This window comes from Monopterus albus, unplaced genomic scaffold (genome assembly GCF_001952655.1).
Source record: "Monopterus albus unplaced genomic scaffold, M_albus_1.0 scaffold113.1, whole genome shotgun sequence".
Classification (NCBI taxonomy): domain Eukaryota; kingdom Metazoa; phylum Chordata; class Actinopteri; order Synbranchiformes; family Synbranchidae; genus Monopterus; species Monopterus albus.
Window position 1 is genome coordinate 104536 of NW_018127993.1, and position 23245 is coordinate 127780.

General features: G+C 41.7%; 3 protein-coding genes across 8 annotated transcripts in view; 2 read left to right on the forward strand and 1 right to left on the reverse strand.

Annotated features, from left to right (window-relative positions):
* The window catches only part of LOC109966526 (zeta-sarcoglycan-like), a 31281-nt gene extending 26396 nt beyond the window's left edge, over nucleotides 1-4885 (reverse strand). For all 3 annotated transcript variants that reach the window (XR_002275784.1, XM_020611415.1, XM_020611414.1), the window contains exon 1: nucleotides 4586-4885. Coding sequence is in view for 2 of the 3 variants with exons in the window: in XM_020611415.1 (XP_020467071.1) it covers nucleotides 4586-4624 (39 nt within the window). In the remaining variant the exon portion in view is untranslated. The remainder of the gene's footprint in view (nucleotides 1-4585) is intronic.
* Nucleotides 4886-6538: 1653 nt separating this feature from the next.
* On the forward strand, nucleotides 6539-9047 carry LOC109966527 (dynactin subunit 6-like). Of its 2 annotated transcripts, none has more exons than XM_020611416.1 (7): nucleotides 6539-6700; nucleotides 6945-7009; nucleotides 7115-7220; nucleotides 7292-7380; nucleotides 7768-7815; nucleotides 8271-8413; nucleotides 8522-9047. In XM_020611416.1, exons 1-7 carry the CDS (start codon nucleotides 6624-6626, stop codon nucleotides 8612-8614), a joined length of 621 nt encoding a protein of 206 aa, XP_020467072.1. In that variant the 5' UTR covers nucleotides 6539-6623; the 3' UTR covers nucleotides 8615-9047. The 2 variants fall into 2 exon arrangements, with proteins under 2 accessions (XP_020467072.1, XP_020467073.1); XM_020611417.1 differs by having other exon boundaries at nucleotides 6547-6665.
* Nucleotides 9048-17347: 8300 nt separating this feature from the next.
* Nucleotides 17348-23245, forward strand: part of LOC109966531 (RNA binding protein, mRNA processing factor) — a 32000-nt gene continuing 26102 nt past the window's right edge. For 2 of the 3 annotated variants that reach the window (XM_020611421.1, XM_020611423.1), the window contains exon 1: nucleotides 17464-17844. In XM_020611421.1, coding sequence (XP_020467077.1) covers nucleotides 17782-17844 — 63 coding nt within the window. In that variant the 5' untranslated portion in view covers nucleotides 17464-17781. The other variant, XM_020611422.1, reaches the window with a different exon arrangement.

The following is a 23245-nucleotide window of genomic DNA, read 5'->3' on the forward strand; positions in this document are numbered from 1 at the left end:
TGTTAAGATTAGGCTTAAAACTTTATTCCCTTCCCCATGTATTTATGTGCCACCACTATACTGTACAGTACACCCTTAACTTTCTCTCTCTCTGCAGGTATCCCTGGCTCCAGAGCTGTATGTTTCTGATGACCCACATCACCGACTCAGAGACGTCCCCAACACAGAGTCAGCCTTCCTGACTGGTGTGTTCAGTTGGCTGTTGTCACTGCCCCAGCAGAAAGCAGCTAAGAAGATTACACTGGTAGAAGATTTGTAGCGTCCTGCTGCCCACATTACCAGACCTGAGCTTTGTCAAGGAGCCAAGCCTGCTCTGTCCCTTCCTGTAGACAGCCTCTGTTGTCGAGGTGTAGCTGTCCACCACCTCCTCCTCACTAAGAACGGAAATGGTGTTTGAGTGAGTCATGGTCCTCCTGAAGTCAATGACCATCTCCTTGGTCTCAGCCACATACAAGAGCAGGTGGCTGTTTCCTCACCAAGCCACAAACTGTCCTCTACTGCTGACACAGCCCATCTGAAAACCTCTGCAGGTGACAGGAGCCAGTTGCACTGGAAGTCAGAGGCACACGCTCTGAAGAGGAAGAGACTTTTTTGTGTCTACAACTGTTTGGCACACAGGATGATGCTTTATGCACAACACTACTGTATGTAATACAGAGCTACAACTGAACCCTTATGCTCATCTTCAAGACACTTCTACCATCCTTAACTGAAACTTAAGATTCACTCAAAGCTTATATAAACTACAACACTGAGAAAAACCAATTTCAACCCAATCTTTTAGCCTAGAGCCATCGCCCTGCTGGACAGATTCAGTCTATTTCAATCCACTGTTGCTAGGGGAAACTTTAGCCCTTATAATTTCTATGGCAACCCACTGTTCCCAACACTAGAGGATCCTGTGATTTCTTTGCAAGAGTTTGAATGCATACATTACCATGCTGGAATCCGCCTAAAGCTCAGTTATTCACAGAGCACACAGAGGAGCGCACAGGGGCTGGTCAGTCCGTCATCTCAGCGCACCGGCCGCCACTGACCTGAAATAATGTGCCGGACTGATTGAGACGTCCAACTGCAGCAACTCTGACAAACTACTTTGACTTTTAAGAAACATTGATCACAACCTGTCATGTCAGACTGTGCTGAGCAGCACTTATCAGTTTATGTTGGCGCTAACAGGCTTGATGATGACCTTTTTATAGGCAGTATCATTAAAGCAATGGAGTTAGTGGAAAAATAAGATTACAAAAACTTTCCAATAAATACTTTTAATATAGCAGCTAGGAAAACAGCCCCGATAATTATAAAATAGGAGCAGTGGTCAATTAAAGGGCAGTGCAGGGACATTTGGACACAGCTAGAATCCATGATACAGCTGTCTGGGTCAGGCAATACAAATCTCTTACCTTAATTTACTCATGAATGTTTAACTAATTCTAAGAATTCCATATAATTGAACTGAATAACTACAACCTCTCCAACTAGAAATCCAACCAACTAATTATAAGTGGAATCCAACATTGACACGTGGACAAACGAATCCCACGTTAGCCATTAGTGTAACGACTTGTACACCCGCAAGGTGTTCCCTGGTTTATTAAAAATAAAACTGTGTTAGTTATCGTGATAAGTGGGGTCACATCATCCAGCCCAGTGGTTCCGAACCTGAGAGCAAGAGCTGAATATAATAAACTTAGTTCTACACAGAATCACAGTTAAGTTTAGCAATCATCCCTAATTGAGCATTGTGTAGTTTTAACTCTGTAGATCTCAAAAGATGACTCAAATGAAATGGTACAAAGGGAGAAAACTGCTCTTTGACTGAATTTCTCACAACTCAGACAAATAACCTGTGATGAGAAGTCAATAGGAGAGACTGCTGTGTGGTAAATGATGATAAAAGACTGACAGCCTTTAGTCCAGCTCCTTGATTGTCTTTTAGAGCCTCAAAATCAAATTCACAGTCTGGTGCAAAATGATTGTGCACATTAGTCCTGAGCACCAGGTGACGTCAAACACCACAGCCTCTTAAAGATCTGGACCAAGTCAAAAGACCCTGTTTCTTTCCACTGAGACAAAGGTAACACCTTTTACAGTCCAACCTTTTTTCTGATTGTCATCTGGAACGGCTTATTCAGGCACAACAGTGCAGCTTTATCTACAGTGAAATTAGGAAAATATGTTCTAGTACGCTCGAGACAAATGTTACCAGTATCAGAGTGTGAAATCTACACACAACTACAGATGGTTCACCACCTACAGACCTGATTACACAGAGTTTCTACTAATAGAAACTAAACACCCACAGAGTAACTGGCTCCTCTAGGGTACAATAAGCTATTAAAACTCTCTCTGTAGATCACGCACTGCGCTGGCAACGGCTTTGTGTCTTTTGCACGACTATATTTCTCTTACTTCATCAGTCCCTTTAAGTTTGTGCTGAGGTCTGACTGTGTCATTTTCCTTTTTCCTTTGAGGGGGCAGAGGAGGGTCCTCAGAACTCTGGCTACAGATGTTACAGCTGGATCCAGCAAAACCCAGCAATTACCCAGTAGTCCCTTCCCAGTGCCAGCATGCCTCATCTTCACCAATTAGCATCGAGGGTGATGTTTTACATGCTGTTTTGATCAAACAATGACATGCTGCAGAGGAAGCAAAAAGCAGTGGAGAAACCACTAATGAAAGAAAATGAGACGTTAATAATGCTCGATACTGTTAATCAGCAAATCGCCAAGCCTTCCCTCCCTCACCCAGCGGTGCTACGCGAGTCCCACAGGGCTGCCTCAGCTGGAGGTAAGAAAACATTTCAGATGCACTAATGACTGTAAAGCTTGTACTCATCAGTCCTGCAAACGAATACTGCACAATCTCCAAGGCAGAAGCAGGCCAAATGGATGCACACAGTGATAAAGCACCTGTTTATTTAGTGCTGTGAGTCTTTTAGTTTGACTGAAAGTAGCCTGAATGCATATCAGCAATGGAAAAAGCCAATTATACTTCTGAAATGCGGCCCCAGTGCACTGATATGACCATTTCACATTTTGTTGATGTGGCAGTCGAGTATGTGGGTGAGGGTGCTTCTGTCAATAGTCGCTCCACTTAGATGTGAAATCCAATTTGTCTGGCTCCGTCATCTCTTGTGGAGCTACAATAGCACCGGAGCTCATCAATGGCTTCGTGTTTTGAGGTGTGGTTGCCCTTTCTTCATGGATGAATGGCAGTGCACTTCCTCCAGCTGAAAACATAAGGGTAACTCCACTGTAAATATGAAGCCGGCAGCAGGGATCAAAGATCTCCAATAAGTCCGGCGCAACAAAAGGTCGCAGCCTTTCAGTCAGAGCACACAGCCAGCAGAGCTGACCACCACAGGCTGGCTGGAGGCTTTCACCCTGAATTTACTTTTGCTCTTACACGTACTTCCGCTTTACTTTGTACCTGACGACACAAAAGTGTGCAACAAACCTCGATGACCTGCTGCACCTCTGACCTTTGTATCATTTGTTAACATGGAGAACCGCTTGACTGTTTGCAGCTGTCAGGTCCTTCCCCAGCGGTGATGATTCCTCTGGCAGGGAGAGGAGACGACAAACTGCTGATGGAAACAGACCGACAATTCTCTACAGTACACTAGCTTTCCTTGCTAATCCCAAGCAAATCCTTGGAGAGCCAAGGGGCCCATTTTGGACAGTGCTCTGTAGGCTTCATTTGCATTCATCAGCTGAACACACAGGGGGAGTCCCACAAGACAAAGTAAACGCGCAAAGCATCCTTAATGAAACCTGCTTCAATCAGAGAAGATAATGGATTCTGACACTTTAAAATCACCTTGAAAAAACAGCAGCTCTTAACTCTCATTAAACGTGACAAATCATCTGGAAGTGACAAGCTGGGAGGTGCAGGGTCGGCAGTGAGAGCAGGACTGACTTCCTGACTGATGAGCATGACCCAAGCCCGCAGCTGTGTGTGTGCAGCGGGAGGATGCGTGGCAAACGGCAGCTCTGCTGTGTGGGCTTCCGACATCGAGTTACTTTTTGCAGCACGGAGACGAGGTGCATATAGTGTACCCAGAGGTTACCGCTTCCCCTGTTAGCCTAGAATGATAATGAGAAAGCGTGCAGAGAGAATATTCAGAGGCTGTCACATTACTGAGATTCTCGAAGCGGAGAATGCATACAATATGAGGTACAGTGCAAGAGGGAGATATGTAAAGAACTCCAGGCAGGCTTCGTGAGGCGTTTAAGTGTTGGTCTCTGGTTATTAATCATCATATTCCTGCCTAGTGAGAAATGCAACCACTGCAAGACCGACAGTGCGCACACAGTTTACACGCATCTTTAATTAGGTGGGATTTTTAATGGAACAACTGAAAGCTGTGGGTGCACCTGTTGCAGAGGACTCACGACAAACTTCAGCACAGTATATAATGGCATAATTCATAAACAGTTGCACCAAGTCTCCACGCGTCTGTGCAGTAAACCGAGGTCAAGACTCGCTGCTAAAATAAGACCTGTTATCCATTTACTGATAGACGTGCCTGTTTGATAGAATTATATCAAATGGACAGTTTTAATGCTTGTAAACTTACCTTCAGCGACTCTATGTCGAGAGTATCCGACTGCTCCATGTTACAGTCTCATTTGGCACAGTTACATATTTCCACAAAGTTGAAACAAGCTATACGCACGAAGTTTAGCCACGCAGCCCGAACGTGCTGCGCTCCCATTCAGAAAAGAAATGTTATCCAGTATGTCAGTCAGTTGATATATAGACTATTTATTTACATGTGCACATTTTACAGTACATTCAATAAATTTAAAGTAAACTAACTAAAGAAAACAGGCTAAAGTATTTAAGAACCGCGGGCTGGGCGCTCCTGTCCGCTGCGCACTTCTCGCTCCAGGAATCGATGAGAAGAGTCGCTCTCCTTCAAAACTCAGCCACTGTCAAGTCAGATACAGTGACGCTCCGTGCTTCCGCTGGAGAATTTAAAAATAAAAGCAGTAAAAAGTAAGCAGTGGTTTCTACTTCATGTAATTACCTGGGATTGTCACTGTACCAGCGTACAGAGGTGAGCTATCTATACTTTACTAGAGTATTACTACTACTTCATACTTTGATGTCACTACATTTTAGGGATGAATATTGGACTTTTTTCCTTCGCACCTATTAGATAACTTTGGTGAGACATTCACAAGCTAACTAGCTGTAGCCTATTTAAAATTATAAGCATAAAAGATAGTTAACTTTAGCTCCACCTTTACCAGCTAGATACTATATGAATCCCCAAAGGGAAACTTTGGAAAGTTTCTGTCAGAGGAGGGACTTGAAGCCATGCCTCCAGGAGAGACTGGTACCTGAATGCAAGTGTTTTTGGATGCTTCAAGTAGGAACCCCAGCTGTTGTAGTGGAATACAAAGTATATTATTATCCTCCGAAATGTGGAATAGAAATATTAAAGTATAATAAAAAGGAAATGCTCAAGTACAAGTACCTCAAAATTGTTCTTATGTACTGGACTTAGCCTATAACTTTCTACCTCTCAAACCTCTTCAGCCTGAGTTTTGTTTAGAAAGTTATTGGTCATTATTTAGCCAATTAAACACATACATTTAAATAGGTTGCGACGTTTTGAGGACAACTTGATAAAGAAAACAAATGCATGGCGCTGCCTTTTGTTCAGTTTTCAGTCGACGTTTTAATCTGATAACGGAGAATCTTTAATTTCCGGTTTTACTCTAGTGAATTGCAGCTCCCTTAAAAGGACTCAGATCCCATTTAACAGACAACGGGCTTTTGAGATGAGCCAGGTCTAAACAGAATCGATCCCCTGCGATTAGTTTTCTGTCCGAGTTATTCTAACCTGTGCAAACAGTGCTGTCAAAGAGTCGTTTTTATTTACTGTTTACTTATTAGAAGAAACCCATACCTTTAGAATATTCATCCAGAAAACTGAGTGAATTTCTTGCACTTTTGTTTTAACATAAAGAAAGGTGCCTGTCAGCTGACCTGTGATATTCTAAGACGGATTCTCCCCTTACCTACAGTAAATTTAAGAGGCATATTTTACCAATGAACATGTTCCCATTCACTGGTAGTTGCTGCCCCCTGCAGGAGACGAGGGGATACTGCGCCGACAGATGTGTAGCTTATCAATGCAGTATAACAGTGGTCAGTATTTTTATTAAAGTCGAATTCTCTAATATAAGATAAATCGCAAAGAACGAGGACTAAATCATGAACTGCCGAAGGAAATTAAAGTATTGTGTCCCGCTTAATCTTAATTTTATTCATTTACATTTTTTATATAATTATTCAAATTCTTGGTAGGCAGGTTAAATATTAACAAAAGACTTTTAGTTGTGAGAAAGAAAAAATGTTTTAAATTTTTTTGCAGTTTCCAAATTCATTAATATAATAAGATAAGCTTATTAATAACATGGATATTTAAAGACGGGTTAGTTGATATGAAGTATATCGGCGGTAAACGACATTGCAGTATCCTTAAGTTACAGTAGAGGGCAGCAGAGTCTCAGTTAATGTTTCCAGGCAAACAGAATCAAACCTGAGCGCCGTCTCTGAACTAGGATAAATAATCAATTATCGATGCATCAATTCATCATCGCATGAATGTCAGACGCCACCAAGCAAATAATGGCACAGAAGAGGTAGACAGACGGACGATAACCGATTATATTGTGAGGTCATTTTCGGGACAGTGCGGGCGATCAGGAAACGTTGGTTTTTATAATAAATAATCCTGCAAAATTACTGATGGTGACACTCGTGTACACAGTCATTATGAAGACGTTGTAATTAGTGACAACCCGTGATCAACATGTAATGGCAAACCTGTGTTATCAGCTGTCAAGCTTGTGATGTCGCTTTTGTGTTTGCAGTGCACCGCTGATTTGAATGTTTAACATAATTTTTGTTTGTTCTTCTAGTGCTAAAATCGCATCTGGAGCTGTTGTGTGTGTTGAAAGCGAAATAAGAGGAGATGTGACTATTGGTGAGCCGTCGCTTTTAAAATCACAGCAAATGCATCTTTATCTGTTTTGTCCAGCTGCAGAGATATTAAACGCTGTACACAAATATATGTTTTTACATTTTATAGGTGCAAGAACAGTTGTGCACCCCAAAGCGCGGATCATAGCAGAGGCAGGGCCTATTATCATTGGAGAGGGGAATGTAATAGAGGAACAGGCACTTATTATTAACAGGTATGTGTCCTTACATTCTCACTCATTCCCCTGTTTGGTTATTACAGTCATCTTGTGTGTTTTGCCGGTAGTTATCCGGAGAATATAATGCCAGACACAGAGGGAGTTGAGCCAAAGACCATGACAATTGGGACCAATAATGTGTTTGAAGTTGGATGTGGTATCCTTTGCAATTAAAATAACAATATATGTGAGGCTTCAGTAGAGCTTAGTATTTTAGATATGTGTGAATTTTTTCCATCTGATAGATAATAACAAATGTCTCCAGTGAGACACCAAAATGTAAACTAGTGTATGTTTCAGGAAATTTAGAAAGTGTTGCCAGAGAGCACTGATACCTTCATTTTTCAACTTAAAGATGTCTTGCTCAGTACATCTATTGATGACAGTTTAATTTAATTGATCATCACCCTTATATAAATAATTGTTTATATAACATGTTTATTAAAAATGAATATCAGCCAATGTCTTGATCGGGCTATAGTTTGTAGTGACTGTTAAAAATATGCAAATGTATAAGTTTTGGTCCTTAATTATTTTACCACAGTCTGTCAAGCTTTAAAAATTGGAGACAAAAATGTGATTGAGTCCAAAGGTAAGTGTGGCTAGCATACTGTATTTGTAAATTATGAGTGTGCAGCATGGGTAAAATGTTCTGTCATGGTATGTGTAAGTTTATATATCAGTGTCAAAACATATAATGATACGGATTCTTACAAACAATCAGTTGAGAAATGGTTTAGTGATAAAATAACCAGTCACTGATGGTTGTTATTGGCTAATACAGCAAATTCCTGAGAGATGAAGGTACATTATTTGTGAAGAAAATATACAAATTCCAAATTGAATTGGTTCTGCTCATTGATTGGCAGCATTACATACAGAGGTCTAATACACCTCGAGATATCGAAAGGACAGACACCAAAGTATACTGTCAACATTAGACTAGGCTAAAATCTCATAGTTAATCAGTTCATATCATCCCAGAGCCCAACTTTTCTTTCTTTGTGTTTTTCTAATACATATTTCTTTTCTAATATTAAATCCCAGCTGATCTTGGGAGAAATGTGATCCTGAGTAGTGGCTGCATCATCGGCGCCTGCTGCAACATCAACAGCTGTGAGGTTGTGCCGGAGAACACGGTTGTGTATGGCTCGAACTGCATCAGGCGTGTGCAGAGTGAAAAGCCACAGGTCAGTTCCCCGCCGGTGCTCGTGTATGCCTGTGTGTCACCAGGTTCGTTGTCTGCCCAGTAAACAGATTTTTGTAACCAGGGATGGATTTCTCTCTTGCGGTCTCAGACTCTGCAGCTTGACTTTCTCATGAAGATCCTCCCCAACTACCACCACCTGAAGAAGACGGTTAAGGGAAGCGACACGCCTGTGAGAAGCTAACTTGGATCCAGAGGAGTAAAACCTCCTGCAACCCAAAGCACCCACACACGCAGACATCAGAAGCTCAACATGCACCTGTGGCTACTTTAATGTTGCTCCCTTATGTTTCATGGATGACCTTTAACACTGAAAATGCACACACTGGCGAAAACAACATTCCTCCAGTTTTCCAGTTTAACATCAATGTTATGACTATTTCTAGTATATTTTGGACCTTATAGGATAAATTTACTGTGCCATTTTTATGTTAACCGGTTATCCTGAGCCATGTTTTTAATTGTTCCCAGGCTGTAGTCTATGTTTCTATATATATTGTGACCACTAGGAGGCACTGTTGATCGGCTTTTTGTGCTATCTGCTCTGAAGGCTTTGTTTCATCAGGCGATACAAAATATCCAGTTAAAATGCTATTTATTAATAATACAGCTACAAATATCTGCATTAATTGCTTTTGTGCTGAAAATAATATAAAACAAGTTAGTGGCCTGAAAGTAGGTGCTACAAATGACACGCGCATTGGTCACTTATATGCTAGTTTATCATTTAAATAGTGCAATTACTGAGCAGAAGTGATGCCTGAAAAGTGTGTGTTAGTCTGTGGGCTCTCAGACTTGTGTCCTTCCAGTAAGGGTTGTCAAGCTGATGCCATGAATACAGTGGGAATATTGTAATTGACATGGGTGTGGTTGTAACTATACTTCTACTGTAGGATGTGTCTGGATTGTGCCCTGTGGGTGGATGGATGCATGTGAGCTGGAGTCAGTGGTACACTGCTGCCTGAAACAACTGACTTTAAAGGTTCAAGGTTGTTTAGAGTTGTCTTGTGGCTGTAAACCAAGCTCAAGGACAACGCTGCAGCTCTTCAGGGTGGGTGTAGTGCTTGGTGGGCAGGGCGCTTGCTGCACAGTACAGCAGCTCCCAGTAGGAGGCCCGCAGCTGGTGCCGTACGCTGCCAATACTCATTTGAACATGTCAAAGTGGAGTCCCACGAGGAGTCCGCATCAACTAGGGGCTAATTATTTCAGCAGCGGAGTGCAGCCGGAGTCATGTCTAGGCTTTTTCCTGTTCTCACTTTCTTTGTCTCTCTTTTTTTTACCCACACTACCATAATTTTTATTTTGGGGTGTTGCCAAAGTGCCAGTTTATTCTAATGTGTCAAGAAAGAGAGATACTGGCAACAGCTGCACGAATGTGCCAATTGACAAGCACCTCTTGGAGGGCAAGTGTGGCCTTTAAGCTGTGGAGGGGTTTTACTAAGGCAAAATGGCTGTGGTGATAGCAAGTCATGGCAGGAATTTGAGAGGAAGTTCAAATATTGATCTATATTTGGAAACAGTTATTTATACCTCTTCCCTACTGTACTGTTGTGAAACTGAATTATCCAGCTCCTGCTTGTTTGTTAAAGCTGACTTTTACATCACAGTTGTATTTGCTTTTCTTTTCATAGGATTATTTGAAGTCATTATTTTGCCTTGGCTCCAGTATGCAGCATTCTCTGAAGAGTCAATATTTTATTATAAACAAAGAGAGAAGTAGTTTTAACTTTCAATACAGCATTGGTTGCTGTAAAACTGAGCAAAGCACAAGTCAACTTATGTTTCTCCACCCCTTTGAAACTTATCAACCTAAATATTTAAAAAATGTGTGTGGTGTGGAGGAGGTTTAGTATAAGTTCTTACTTTTTGATGCTCTGTTGTGGTTTGTGTTTTCAGCAGCACATGCAGTTCAAATCCCAGCGTAGTCCACTGCAGCCAGGCCACCAGCTGGTTTGGAAGGATAAAGGCTTTCTGACAGCTAACCTTTGCAGCCAGGTTCACTCCACCTCTTAAAATGTTAAATGTGACCTATGGGCCATAGTGATCTCCATTGCAATCCCACAGAAATAATTAATTCCATCACAACAGGGACACAGCCACTGGATGACATGCCTTCTTTAACCATAAAGGCTCTGTGGATGTGATATCAGTCAGCTGCATGCCCCGCCACTCAGAGTGAAGTATTCTCACCTGCTGTTAGAAGGATTATCATGAAAATTGGTCCATATTCCTTACAGGCTGAATCCTAATGACTTAGACAGTTCCCTGGTATTTTTTTCCAGTGGTACCATGATGTTTACATCTGAGGTTTTGAGTGAAAGATCTCAATAACTATTGGATGAATGTCTATTAAAATTTGGCACGCTCATTCAAGCCCCTTTTAGGATTAACCTAACGCTACAGTATGTAACGTAAGGCAGCACTAGCATGAAACTCCAAATCAATCCACTCTGCTCCGCCCAGCGCTCCCTCTCCCTGCTCCATTATGCTCTGCCACGTTCTGCCCGGCTCTTCAGGTACTGTAAGTGGTGTTGTGAAATTACAAAACATGAGAATGCATCCAAATTTATTGATCAAACAGAAACTATTGAAAATCTCTGATTAGCTTGAGAGATCGATCCTGCTCAGAACCTTTTAGAAGCTAATATCTCTGCACAGGAGGCTTCAACAGCAAAAGTATTGACATACTGTAACTTTAATTTGTTTTAATATCATAGAATGTGACCAAACCACTGACAGTACCATCACCAGCTGCACTTTGTGGTTGCAGTTAATTATCAAATGCTAACATCCTAAATTGTAAGTTGGTGGACATGATAAACAGTCTGTCTGCTTCACATCAGCATGTTAGCTCTGCCACTGTGAGCATGTTGGTGCTGACGTTAGCATTTACATACAGTAAGTACAGCCTCACAGAGCTGCAGGCGTTGCTGTAAATCCTTAGTCTTGCTCTTCCTGCATTCACGCTGTTTTATTTTAACAAGAAAAGAATGTAAAAAAAAAAAAAGTACAGTAGGCTGCACCATATAAGCTGTATATATGCATAGCTGGCATGGACAACTACAGTATTTGTCATGGTAATGTTATTTTCCTTACTGCAAAACAATATCATAAATACTAATAACATGATAGTACAAATTGTGACAAAACCTGTCAGGATAATTAAGATGTGGCAAAAGAAAAAAGTTATGAGTCATAATAAGATTGACAATAGGGAATTAAAAAGTGCTCGAAGTAAAGGTCAATACACTATAACAGTCCTGCACACACATTCTGCAGTATGAAGCAAAGCGGGACTATTTTTTGACTAGAAAGAATAAAGGTGATGGGAAAGACAAAGTCCTCGGGAGCCAGGTTTTAATTTAACTTTTTATTGGTTCCACTGCCCAACAAAAAAGAACATATAACTTTATGTATTTGCCTTTGATCTCCTCCAAGACATTTTAGGGCCACCTGTGTACAGCATTCAGTGGGAACATTATAGTCCATTACTCAGTGCTGTGTCAACAATTGGGAATTTAAGCCTAGAAGACATACTTAGTGTGGCCTCTGCGCTCTGCTCTACCCACTGATCCATACAGGCTTATAGCTCAAACTAATGACACGGCCTCTTTCTTGTGTTTCTCTACCTTGGCACAGCTGCAGGTTTTTCCACATACAAGAGCAAAGAAAGGTGCTTTCTTGTTTTTTGTTTGAGGTCGGTTTCCTTGTCTAGGTATGTCAGATTTAACGCGCGGTGGCATGTGACGACAACGCCCACGCAGACTCTACTTCACTACTCAGTAATACAACCTGTTTAATCACCAAGCCCCTGCATTCTCTTTCTCTGAGCGTATCCAGCAAGGGAAACATGAAGAACAACAGGAACTCATCAGGAATTAACTTGATTTTACTCAAGCCAGTACTTTTGCCAGACACATCCCCTCAATAATTAGAATTTTTTTGGCCCTCTTGAAACCTGACCTGAAATCAGCTACTGCTCCAGATAACAAAGATAGCCCAAACAAAAAGACACTTAGGTTTGTAAGCCCAAATGTTCTTGAGGGATTATTTCCTGGCGCAGGCTTGCATTTTGTCCTGTGGGTATGTGGTGAGTGACAGTAAGCGGAGAGAAACAATGTGTACACTGACATGAGCCCAGCTTGTGCACAGTGTCTTTGTGATAGAAACAGGTAGTGTTTAGCTTAACTGATTTAAGGTTTCCAGTTTGTTGGGATAGAGCATGTGGCTCAAGGTTTTAGCCAAACTAGCAGTATGGCTCTCAGGGAGGCAGTGGTGGTTGGATGGTCAGCTCATCACTTTTATTTCAACAACTGTTTGATGAAGTTAAGTGCAGACATTCATGGTCACAAGAGGATGGATTCTCAGGGGTCCCTGGATTTTCCTTATTTTTATATTATGGGAGTAGTATTTTACATGGTGTGGCTGTGGTCTTGACTGAGACTGTGCTGCGATATTAAACTGAACGTTGTTGCAGAACAGACAGAACGTGTCTGGATAACTTCAGCTTCAAAATATTCTTTAATTTCATCTTGCTCTCTGTTCATAGTAGAATTACAGAAAGCAGTGCTGCCTTTATCTCTTTTTGTCAGCATTGCTGGGGAGACAGTCATCTTGTTAGATTAAACATCATGAGAACTGTCAATTGACAAAACCAATCAGCGGTTCCGTGCTTTCAGTATGAGCAGCTACACAGTGGCTGGTCAGTTCCTGTCTACATTGTGAGGTTCTGGCCAAACAGAACAGCAGATTAAAAGCCGTTGTGTGAGTTAACACAATATAATTATATAATGCCACGTATGTGTCACGTGTACAGCCCAAAAGAACAGCTAGCATGGCTGTCAATCATCAGTCTCTGAATTTATTGCAGCAAAATGCATCTCTGAGATCAGAAACCTGTTTGCCTACAGACACCACTTCAAAAGATGGACAAAAGAAGTTCTAGTGTTGCTATTTAATGTGATTTTTATGTCACACAGGTTGAGTAAACAGAGCTTTTGGCAAAGAAGCTACTGAAAAAGTCAGTCAGAGCAGGTCAGTCTGACCAGCAATTACTAATTAGTGATCTTAGAGGAAGATCAAAGTTGCACTAAGCATAAGGGAGGAATGCCACGTATCAGTAATTCAAAGGAATGCATTCGGCCCAATCAGAGCCATCTACCCCACATCACTCACAAGGGTGAGGTGAGGTGCGTTGCTGCTGCCAGGTCTACAGGCAGGCCTGCTTGTTTATACAGACGACCTCCTGATGGATCGCAACCTTGTTCTTGTTCTCCCTCTCTTCTTTTCTTTTTGGTTATTTTGGAGGATTTCAGCAACCGTGGTGTGCACTGATGAGGCGTTTGATTTGCACAGAGTGCACAAAGAGGAGGAGACAAGGCAACACACTCTGAGTCATTCAGCTACAGATCGAGCGAATTGCAAGAACTGTGCGGGTTCTCCCTCAGGGATCCACCGCTGCTCAATACATCGGCATTGTGTCATGACAAATTGTTGTTTGATGTTTATATCAAGGTGGCCTTTTAGCTATGAGTCAGTGATCCAGAAGAGTATGGAGCATTCTGATTTGCGTCCTGTTTCACTAGAGGTTCTTGCAGTACAGTTAATACATATTTGTTGCCTGGTTCTTAAAGTAATAGTTTGACATTTTAGGAAATATACTTATTTGCTTTTTGCTGAGAAGATCACCAGCAATCTCAATACATATGAAGTGGCTGCTATCGCTTTTGTTTAAGCTTCACAAAAACCAAAGTACATGAAAGAGAATCAGCTGCAGCGTCACAGTGAAAAGAAGACGTTTTTACACTTCTGTTGTACAGATTAAACAAACACGACACCATATAAACCGTGTTTTTTTTCTGGGGGCTGAATTAACAGATTAGATTTTAATATACCCACATGGAGGGATTATACCATTTTAACTTCTGAAGAGAGTATTGCATTATAAGTTGTGTGTAGGTTAAATGTTGCTGGATTAGCCTGTTACCCTGAATGTGTTTAGTTAGCTAAGTGTGTGACTGTGGAGGAAATAAATTCCTGATGAGTGAAAAAGTGTTTAAATTATCTTCTGACATCTTTACTGCCGGTGTCACAGAGAGAAAGGGCCTCACAGAGACAACATCCACCGGTTTATACGACAGGGCTGCGTTTTCCTGAAGCAGCAGTCCCCTAGATAACAGAGATATCTTCATGTAAGTCTGGACTATGTCAAAGCTTGCTGACATGTTACCCAAAACACAGTGACCAGACTGTCTCCTAGCTGCTCTTCTGTCTCCTCCACCCCCTCTGTGTGTGTTTGTGTGAGGGCCACCCTCCCCCTCTGAGCATCAGACCACACAGCGCAGCCCTGAGACCTGTCAAACACAGCTGGGACATCTCCCCTCCTCTCCTCCTCCCTCCTCCCTCTCCTCCCCCTCCTTACTCCCTAGACTCCAGCAGGAAGCTTTGATTCAGGGTGGTGAGCAGCAAGGGGAACATTTCCATTTTTATCTGCTTCGAAGAGTAAGATCCTCCTCCTTTTCTCTTCATCCCAAACTGCTTCTCCTCAGCATAAAAGAATCTGCCATGTCCCTTCTTCACTGCTTATGCTTCAGATGCAGTGTAATTGTTATAGACATGAATGAAGAGGGGAAAGAGCGTGCATTTCTATGACCGATCCACAGCGACTGTTTTCCCTTCTTTTGCTGCTATTGAGGTGCAAGTTCAGCAAGAATGACTTGCTGCCACAATATGTGACTGTCTGTCCCGTGTGATAAATGTCATGCAACCATACAGCGAAAGTCTCTTTTATTGAGCTAGTGACAGCTCTTGAACTTTCTGTCCTAAAGTACAAAGTGTAGCAGTTGCTCAAAATAAATGTTTTGAAATGCGGGAGTATTCAAGGCTGCCTCGTCGCCTGATCGCTACTTTCAAGACTGTAGACAACAAAAGATGTGCCAGTACAACTCTGTTTGTTGAGACATCACTTCCATAACTCCAGTGCCTGGATGTTTCCCCACCCAAAGGTCATAAATCAGATAGTCTTGGGTGAGCTCATAGTAGATTAGTGTTATCATATTCCAATCTGGAACCATTTACAGGTGTTGTCTGCAGATCCTCTTTGCATCCACAACCTGCAGAAACAGGCTGCATCAGTGATGTCTGCAGAGAACTATTTGCCTGAAACCACAAAACTACTCAAGGGCCTTGAAATGAACAGCTAAGAGCCATGTGAAATTGGATAAACAATAAGGTTGATAATTATCAGTCTCCTGCTTTGTCTTCACAAGTGATGAATTATGCCGAGACAAGAGGTACACCTTGTTGTGTAACGAGACACCGTGTGATGCCGGATGTATGACAGAACCTGCTGGTATGTAGTGTTTGGTTAAAAATTAACCAGGTAAAAGTATAGAAAACAAGTGGTTCTTTAACTGAGAACACACACAGGAATACCTGGATTACTCCCAAGAGAGCAGCCAGTTAAATATACAACAATTAAAGACATGCACTTTAATTTGAATGGGATGACAAGTCCACAATAAATTACAAAACTATCTACAGTGTGAGTCATGTATTCTGCATGACCTATTGCTAATCAGGGCACAAATAACACTGTTGTGTATTGGCTATAATTTAACTCATTTATCAGCCAGGCTCAGATAAATGCAATTTAAATATAATTTAGATGAATAGTTTATGAAAGGCAGTGTAATAATCTCGCAATAAATGCATTTATGAGGTATTGATTCCAAGCAAAGAGATGTTTAGTGCCAGCTACTTTCCATCCGCAGACACCATCAGCATAAAATACAATAAATAAATAAATAAATGGGACATGTTACCGCTTGTATTAGGTTTGTATTGCAGCAAAAGCCTGAAGCCAAAATAACAACAACAGAGATATATGATCATATAACATTTCAGAATCTCATCATTTGGCAAGCTACAGAAACTTGAGGGGAGTTTAAATTCTACTGTTACAAATATGCACATGGGGCATTTAATTAGCTGATCCCAGTATTTTATATTTAATATCAAACTGAATGTTGTTGTCTGCTGCCCACCTGGAAGACAGGTGCATGTCACCACTATTAGAAATGCAAGTCTTTGGTGCTTCTTGAAGGTTTGGTCATGATTGAAATGTTGTATTTCTACTAAACCTACTGCAGACTATATGCAAGAATTCAGCGTTTTTTAAAAAACTTTATATGCTTAAAAATATAGTTCAATATTTTGAGAAATATAGATTTTTTTTTTCTTTACTTGATGCCTTTGTCATATGTGTAGGCCTATGGTAAATATTAAGATGGAGCGAGTAGCTGGCTATCTTAGCTAAGCATAAACAATGAAGGGACACAGTGAGCCTGGGTCTGTCTGAAGGTTAAAAAGTCATTAAGACATTTTGGAAGGATGGTGTTCATCCCTTCAGTAGAGTTTCAGAGACTCGTAGAATCAATGCTAAGGTGCAGTGAAGCCGTTCTGGTGGAGTGTGGTGGCCCAACACCTTACACTCCATGTTGGTTTTTCCTTTTTTCACCTGTCTGTAACTCATCTAAACATATTTCCCAGAATGATGAGCTACTCCTGAACTTGAAATGAATAAATAAAGGCCAGCCTCGCTAGAACTGTATTCCTGGTAAGGAGCAACTGTTCTCACCGAACAACAGCATAAACAAAAAAATGAAAAATCCAAATAATAATACAGTTAGGTTTACAAAAATGTTTCACTTGGTGTCTTGGATGAGCTGACTGAGGAGAACTTGGACTCCTGCCTCAGTATTTCTTGCTCTGAAAAGTAAATAAATGCATAAGTCAACACAGAATATTGCAGGACTGTTATAGTGACAAAAAACAAAAACAAAAAAACACATCTTGCTTAGGAGGTGACTGGCACTGATTTTCTTGGTGCGCTTGATAGAGGCTCCTAACGCCCAGCAGACGGTGCAGCCACCCTTTACCCCACCCCAAACCCCTCCTTCCTCCTTCCTCCATCCCTCCCTCCCTCACACGGAGATGAGGAGAGAAGTTTCCCTGCGGCGCACACCGGTGAGCCTTTACTGTATTTCATTTGGGAACAGCCTCCGGAGATCTTTCCAGGGAATGCTGAGGAATATCTGACAGCACAGAAACCAAACCCACAGCCGACTTTCTTCCTCTTAAAACAAAATATCCTCTCTCACCAGATTGATGTCGCCAAACTAGTGGGAAGCTCGGGACAGTAGGACAGCGGCCGTGCGCGGACTGTTGTCTGTCGGAGGGTGCCTTTTTAATTTGTGGGTCCGGGAGAAGAGGAGCAGAGCAAAACGCAGACGAAAAGACGAAGGAGGAAGAAGACGGTCCGAGTGAAAGTGCTAAAGAGTCCGACTCAGAATGAATAACAACAAAATCGAGAAAGAAAACGAGCAGAGTGAATTCACCAACCACGAAGAGGAGGTACGTGTCGCGCCTAGTGCGTTTGTTTGACAGCTCGGTCCAAGACCCGCAACATCTTTAAGTAGCGATTCACGCCTAAAGCTGTTGTTCAGGGAGTGACTTTCTGTCGTCCACACCCCAGGCTTTCACTTATGGCCTCCTTATAATGTTGCTATAGTTGTTAACGTGCCTCCTTTTGTGCTATTGTAGCATTTTTTTTTTGTTGTAACCTAGTTTTTACTCTGCAAAAGTTCCAACTCTTATAGAAGCGTCTTAGACCCACAGTATGGTGCGCTCATGATACGTAATATTGGGTTTCCCCAAATGCAGTAGCCTCTATATCATTCTTGCACTAAAATGTTGTGCACCTGACGTCTATTTTTTCCTTCATTTGTTGCCATATTATCTTTATTTCCTCTCTTCCACTTAAACCTACATCATACTGTAACCAAGTTATGGTCAGGAATGTCCCTTTTCCTCTTTAAACACTGTAAGGTAAACTACAACAAACACCGGAAACCTATGAGAATGACCTAAGATCAAGTTGGAACCTGATATTTGAAGTATTTCCGGCATAGCTCTGAAGCCAGGACTACACTGACAATAATGTTAAGATACCTGACAACAGACTTAAAGTGTTGCCACCTCTGGTTTACTGTACCATGCACTGAGACTTCACACAACACTGAAAAGCAGTAGTAAAGGGAATTCTGAGCCAGGCTGAATTAGTTTTTACTGAAGCTGAGGGAGCAGTTGCAGTTCAAACAACTGCTGCAACATGTAGGCAATAACTCTTTGTAAGCCAGACTTACCGCATTAAGCAAGAGCGACCTCTCTACAAATATGGCTTAACTTCGTCTTAACATGCGAGAATGATGATGTTTGTCCAAAAAATGTGAGGTAATCATTTTGTTTCTGTGGAAATGTATTTCTTCTCTAACCTGCTGGTTAGTAGCAATGTTTTTTCTTCTTCTCTGTAAACACTGCATGATCCGAATCCATAATATCTCCTTCTTGGTAAATACGTACGCAGCAGTGCTCTTTGTATGGGGTGAGTTTCTTTGGCACAGAAATATCTTTATTCAGACAACAGACTTGTTGTTTGAGAGCTCTGCACATCTTCAGTCAAGTGATCTAAGAAAGCTGTATCAGATTCTATCAGATATTTCTCTTGGAGTGTTTCGATTAAGGCTCAGTATGCAGATCACCACTTTGTAACCGAAGAGCCAAACAAAAACTGCCTGATGTGAGACCACATTTGGTCCACCACTGAGGCTGCTATGGATGCAGGGAGTTACTGTAGCACCACGCAGATGAAGTGAAGGGCTGACTTCTTGGAAACCTGATGGAGAGCTTTGCTTTCACCTCATGACCTTGTTAATGTACACAGTACAGTACTGCACTAGTATTATTTCATAGCCTCTACAAACACTACCTGACTCCATGGCAGTAGCTAATGATTATTGCCATTACTGAATAACCAATTCTCTTTTTTTTTTTTCCAGTGAACTGATTTACCATTTTAAACTAAAAAAAATCTTCACAAATATTCCCAGAGTCTTCAACAAGGCATTTGTTTTGTCAGACCAGTCCAAAACATTCAGTTCCTAAAAGCAAATAAAGCAAAAACATTTGAGAAGTTCGAACCAGCAAATGCATGTTTTTGGTTAACAAATGATTTAATGATGGTTTTCTGTTGAACGATTGACCAGCAAATTGTTTCAACACTAGGACACCTCTGCTTGAGCTGGAAGGCAGATTTGGCATTTTATTCAAATTGGACAAGACATTGCAAGACAATTGTTAATTTTTCAATATAAGATCACAAATTACTCGATTTGATCACTTTGTTTTAGTGCTGTAATTAATCAATTAGCTTGTCAGCAAAATGTGTAGAGAGACACTTAAATAAGTTACAACATGTTTCAAGGAAAAAAACAACCACAATTCACAGATTTCAGCTTCTCAACTGTGACAGTTTTTTGATTTACTTTGTTTTCTATAAAACTAAACTGAACAGTTTCAGCTGATGTATGGGATGTCGGACAAAATAAGCAATCTGAAGACGCCATCTTGGGCTCTGGTAAATGGTTGCTTGCAATTTTTTTATGTTTGACAAATCAAGCAAGTAACTGGCTTGTCTTAAAAATAACAAGCATAAACCAGAGTCCAAAATTAGAGTCAAAAGGTAGCTCTACTCTGTTGGATCTCTAGGACACTGTCCCACTGCAAGACGCTTGAAATGCTGTGGTGTCCACAAGCAGAGGGACTAGACAGGCCGTGTGTCTTGCATTGTGTAAAAGGCAGAGAGAGTAATGGCCAGACGAAGGTAATGGTGGTGGAAATGTTTGGAAGCCGTCCAGACTGGCAGGGGCTTAAATCTACTCAGCTGGATTAATGTATGCCTGGAAAGCACCACTTTATCTTTGGTCTAATGATGTGTGTTGTATGCAGGGTAGCAGCATGTTTTGGGGCGACTGTACCATACGTGCACACACATTCACACCCACATATAGAAACAGGCGTGGATAGGTGCAATCACACCCATGACTGTGTATACAGGAGGTGTGGATAGTCACACAAACCATGATATGACTGATTTCTGAGCTTGATAGCTTATTGTTTCTGGTCACAAATGCAACTTAAGCACAGTACAACCTGCATTAATCTGACATGTTGTTTTCAACTTGTAGCACTTTTCCCAGCCCAGTCCTCTGTGCAGAATCATTCACAAAGTTCCCCTTGTCTAAAGTGTAAAATGCTTAGTAACGCTAAAGTAACCATAAACTGTGTGAGCCAAAGTTTAACAGCCTTGCCGGTGTGACTCTCACATGCTGAACAGCAGCAGCATCCCCCCAGCCTTGCACAGTGTAGTATGTGAGTCAGTGGATCATTGATTCGCACGAGTGAAGTGCTGATGCGAGCTTGGCTTCTCATGCCTGCTTCATTGCTCAACCCCACCCGCCATCATCAGCGTACACCAAAGCTCGACGGTGCTTAGTGTTGATCTTCTGTGGAGCAGTGCTCACCAAACATGGTCTTGTTGCAGGCAGGGTATGCAGGTTTCAGCGTCGGCGGCATCTTATCTTGTGAGGTGGTTTGATAAGCGTAATTATCATGTGTTCTGGATGGTTTCACATGCTGAGACACTCAGCGGCCGCTGACGTGGTCGAGGTGGCCAGCTGTGGTTTCCAGACCTTGTATGGATATGAGCGGGGTTCAGAGTCGATTTGATTTGCTAAAACATGAACAGAAGATTTTAGCCTTCTAGCTGAACATTTGGACAGAATGGGCAGTAGAGTCATAAAAACTGACACATTCTTAAGGTGCTTGCAGTGACAGAACAAACCCAGTTCACCAACAGTTAGTCACATCCATATTTTAGTTGTTATAGTACCAAAGCCATTAGTCAGTTAATTGATTGGCCAGTTAGCTGATTCACAGACAGTAATGAGCAGCTATTTTCATTTTCAACCAAACAAGTCAACCACTCCCTAACTACACCTTCTAAAATGTGGTTTAGTTGTTTTTTCCCCTGTGTTATATGATAGTGAATTGAAAATCTTTTGCTTAAGTCTTGGAGATGAAACGCTATGTGAGGATGTCACCTTGGGCATTTTCTCTATTTTTTAGACCAAAGAATTATTCAAGAACATAATCAGAAGATTAATCAATAGTTGCAGCCCACATTTTAATTATTGATTAACCATTTAAGTCATTCATCAAGGAAAGATTTGCTCTTCTAGGTTTTGAAGTGTACGGGTGTGCTGCTTTTCTCTGCTTTATGTTGTTATACATCTTTGTTTTTAGACTGGGGGTTGGACAGAGCAAGCAATAAGCTGTTACTTTAGGCTCCAGGAAACTGAGATGTGCAATTTTTACTTTACACATAAACAATCAATTCAACTGAATGAAAACAAGTTCAGTCAGTGTTGAAAATAATCATTTACTTAGTTCAGGGTACGCAGTGAAGAAGAGAGAAGGGACTGATGGTAGAGAGAGAAAGGTTGTGAGTATAGAGAATGTACCGTAGCTAACCAATCACCCAGCCAAGCTTGACCTTCGGCCTCTTTGCTGTCAGTTTCCCTGTAGCCACTTAGGGTTTTTTCAAGTCGACCTGCCCACCCTCGACACCCACCGTCAAATGACCCCTGATTTTCTTTAACGGGTGAACACAGAGTATCTACACTTTTATTGTTTCCTTTGCAGGATGAAGCTGTCCTCCATTTTACTGCTTGCATAGTTTGTAGTACAACAGTCTAGCATGGAAGTTTGAACCTTGTCAGACATCTGTTCCTTCTAGTTCCTCCTGACCATAAACATGTAAGTGGATCTTTACAAGCAAGCGCCCGAACAGAAACAGAATGTCACTCAAGCAGAGTTCAGTAAATGTGATGTTATCTCCCTGGGGTGTAATTGTCTGCTGCCTGGCCTGCTTTGGATACCCACCTGGTCCCCTTCAAATAGCAGGTCATGTGGCCAGTGTGACCTTTTCCTTGAGGAAATGTAGGCGGGTAGCTACGCTGCTGGAGAACCACGGTGACGCCTAGGGAGGCCAGGCCGGTCCGTAGCACAGCGGTATGGGCGTGCGTGTGCATGTATCTATGGAAAGGGCGCGCAGATATATTAATGCTTTGTGACATGAAACATTACGACAGGGGAGCTCAGACGTTAAGGTGGCCATGATGGGGCAAAAGGGAAAACATGCAAAGAATCTGATGCATTGTTTAAGACAAGATTACTTTAGATTAAGACTTTGCTCTTAAAACCACATAGAATATAGCCTGCAATTAGTAAAACCCTGCTTCATCTACCCGTCTGATAGCTTGGAGCATATTTATAAAAGCACCGGGGGTATAGTCCTCTTATCTTAGCCATTTGTCAGCTGTGTGACAAGAGGTATTTGAAAAGACAACAACAAGGCTTCGTGTCAGGAACGGCTGGCAAAGATACCTACGAGACCGACGAAAAGCCAGCGTTAAAGAATTGTACTTGATATTGAAATAAATAAATCTACAGCGATGTTAAAACACCATTCGATCTAACCAGGAGTGAGGAGGGAGGCTGGTGCTGCTTCCCTTAAAAGGCCGGTGTTGTCAACTTTGAGTTTGCTTTGTACTTGATGATACACTACACAAGTGAAGGAAGTGCGAGCTGTGCTTAGACAGCATCAGCCATCTTGTCTTGCTTTGTCCTCCTCTGTCACCTCCACTTAATATTGCTTACTCAAAAGCTATAATTATCCACCGAGTCTCATCTCTGTCTCCCTTTACACCTTCCCTCGCACTTCTTTAATGATCTGCAAACTTCTAATTTCTTTTTTTAAGCCTCCTTATCCACCTTCCTCCTCCTCTCCTCCTCCACTTTTATCTCCCTTCCTCTTTGTTTCCTTCCCTCCTTCCTTTCCTCTAACGTTTTTTTC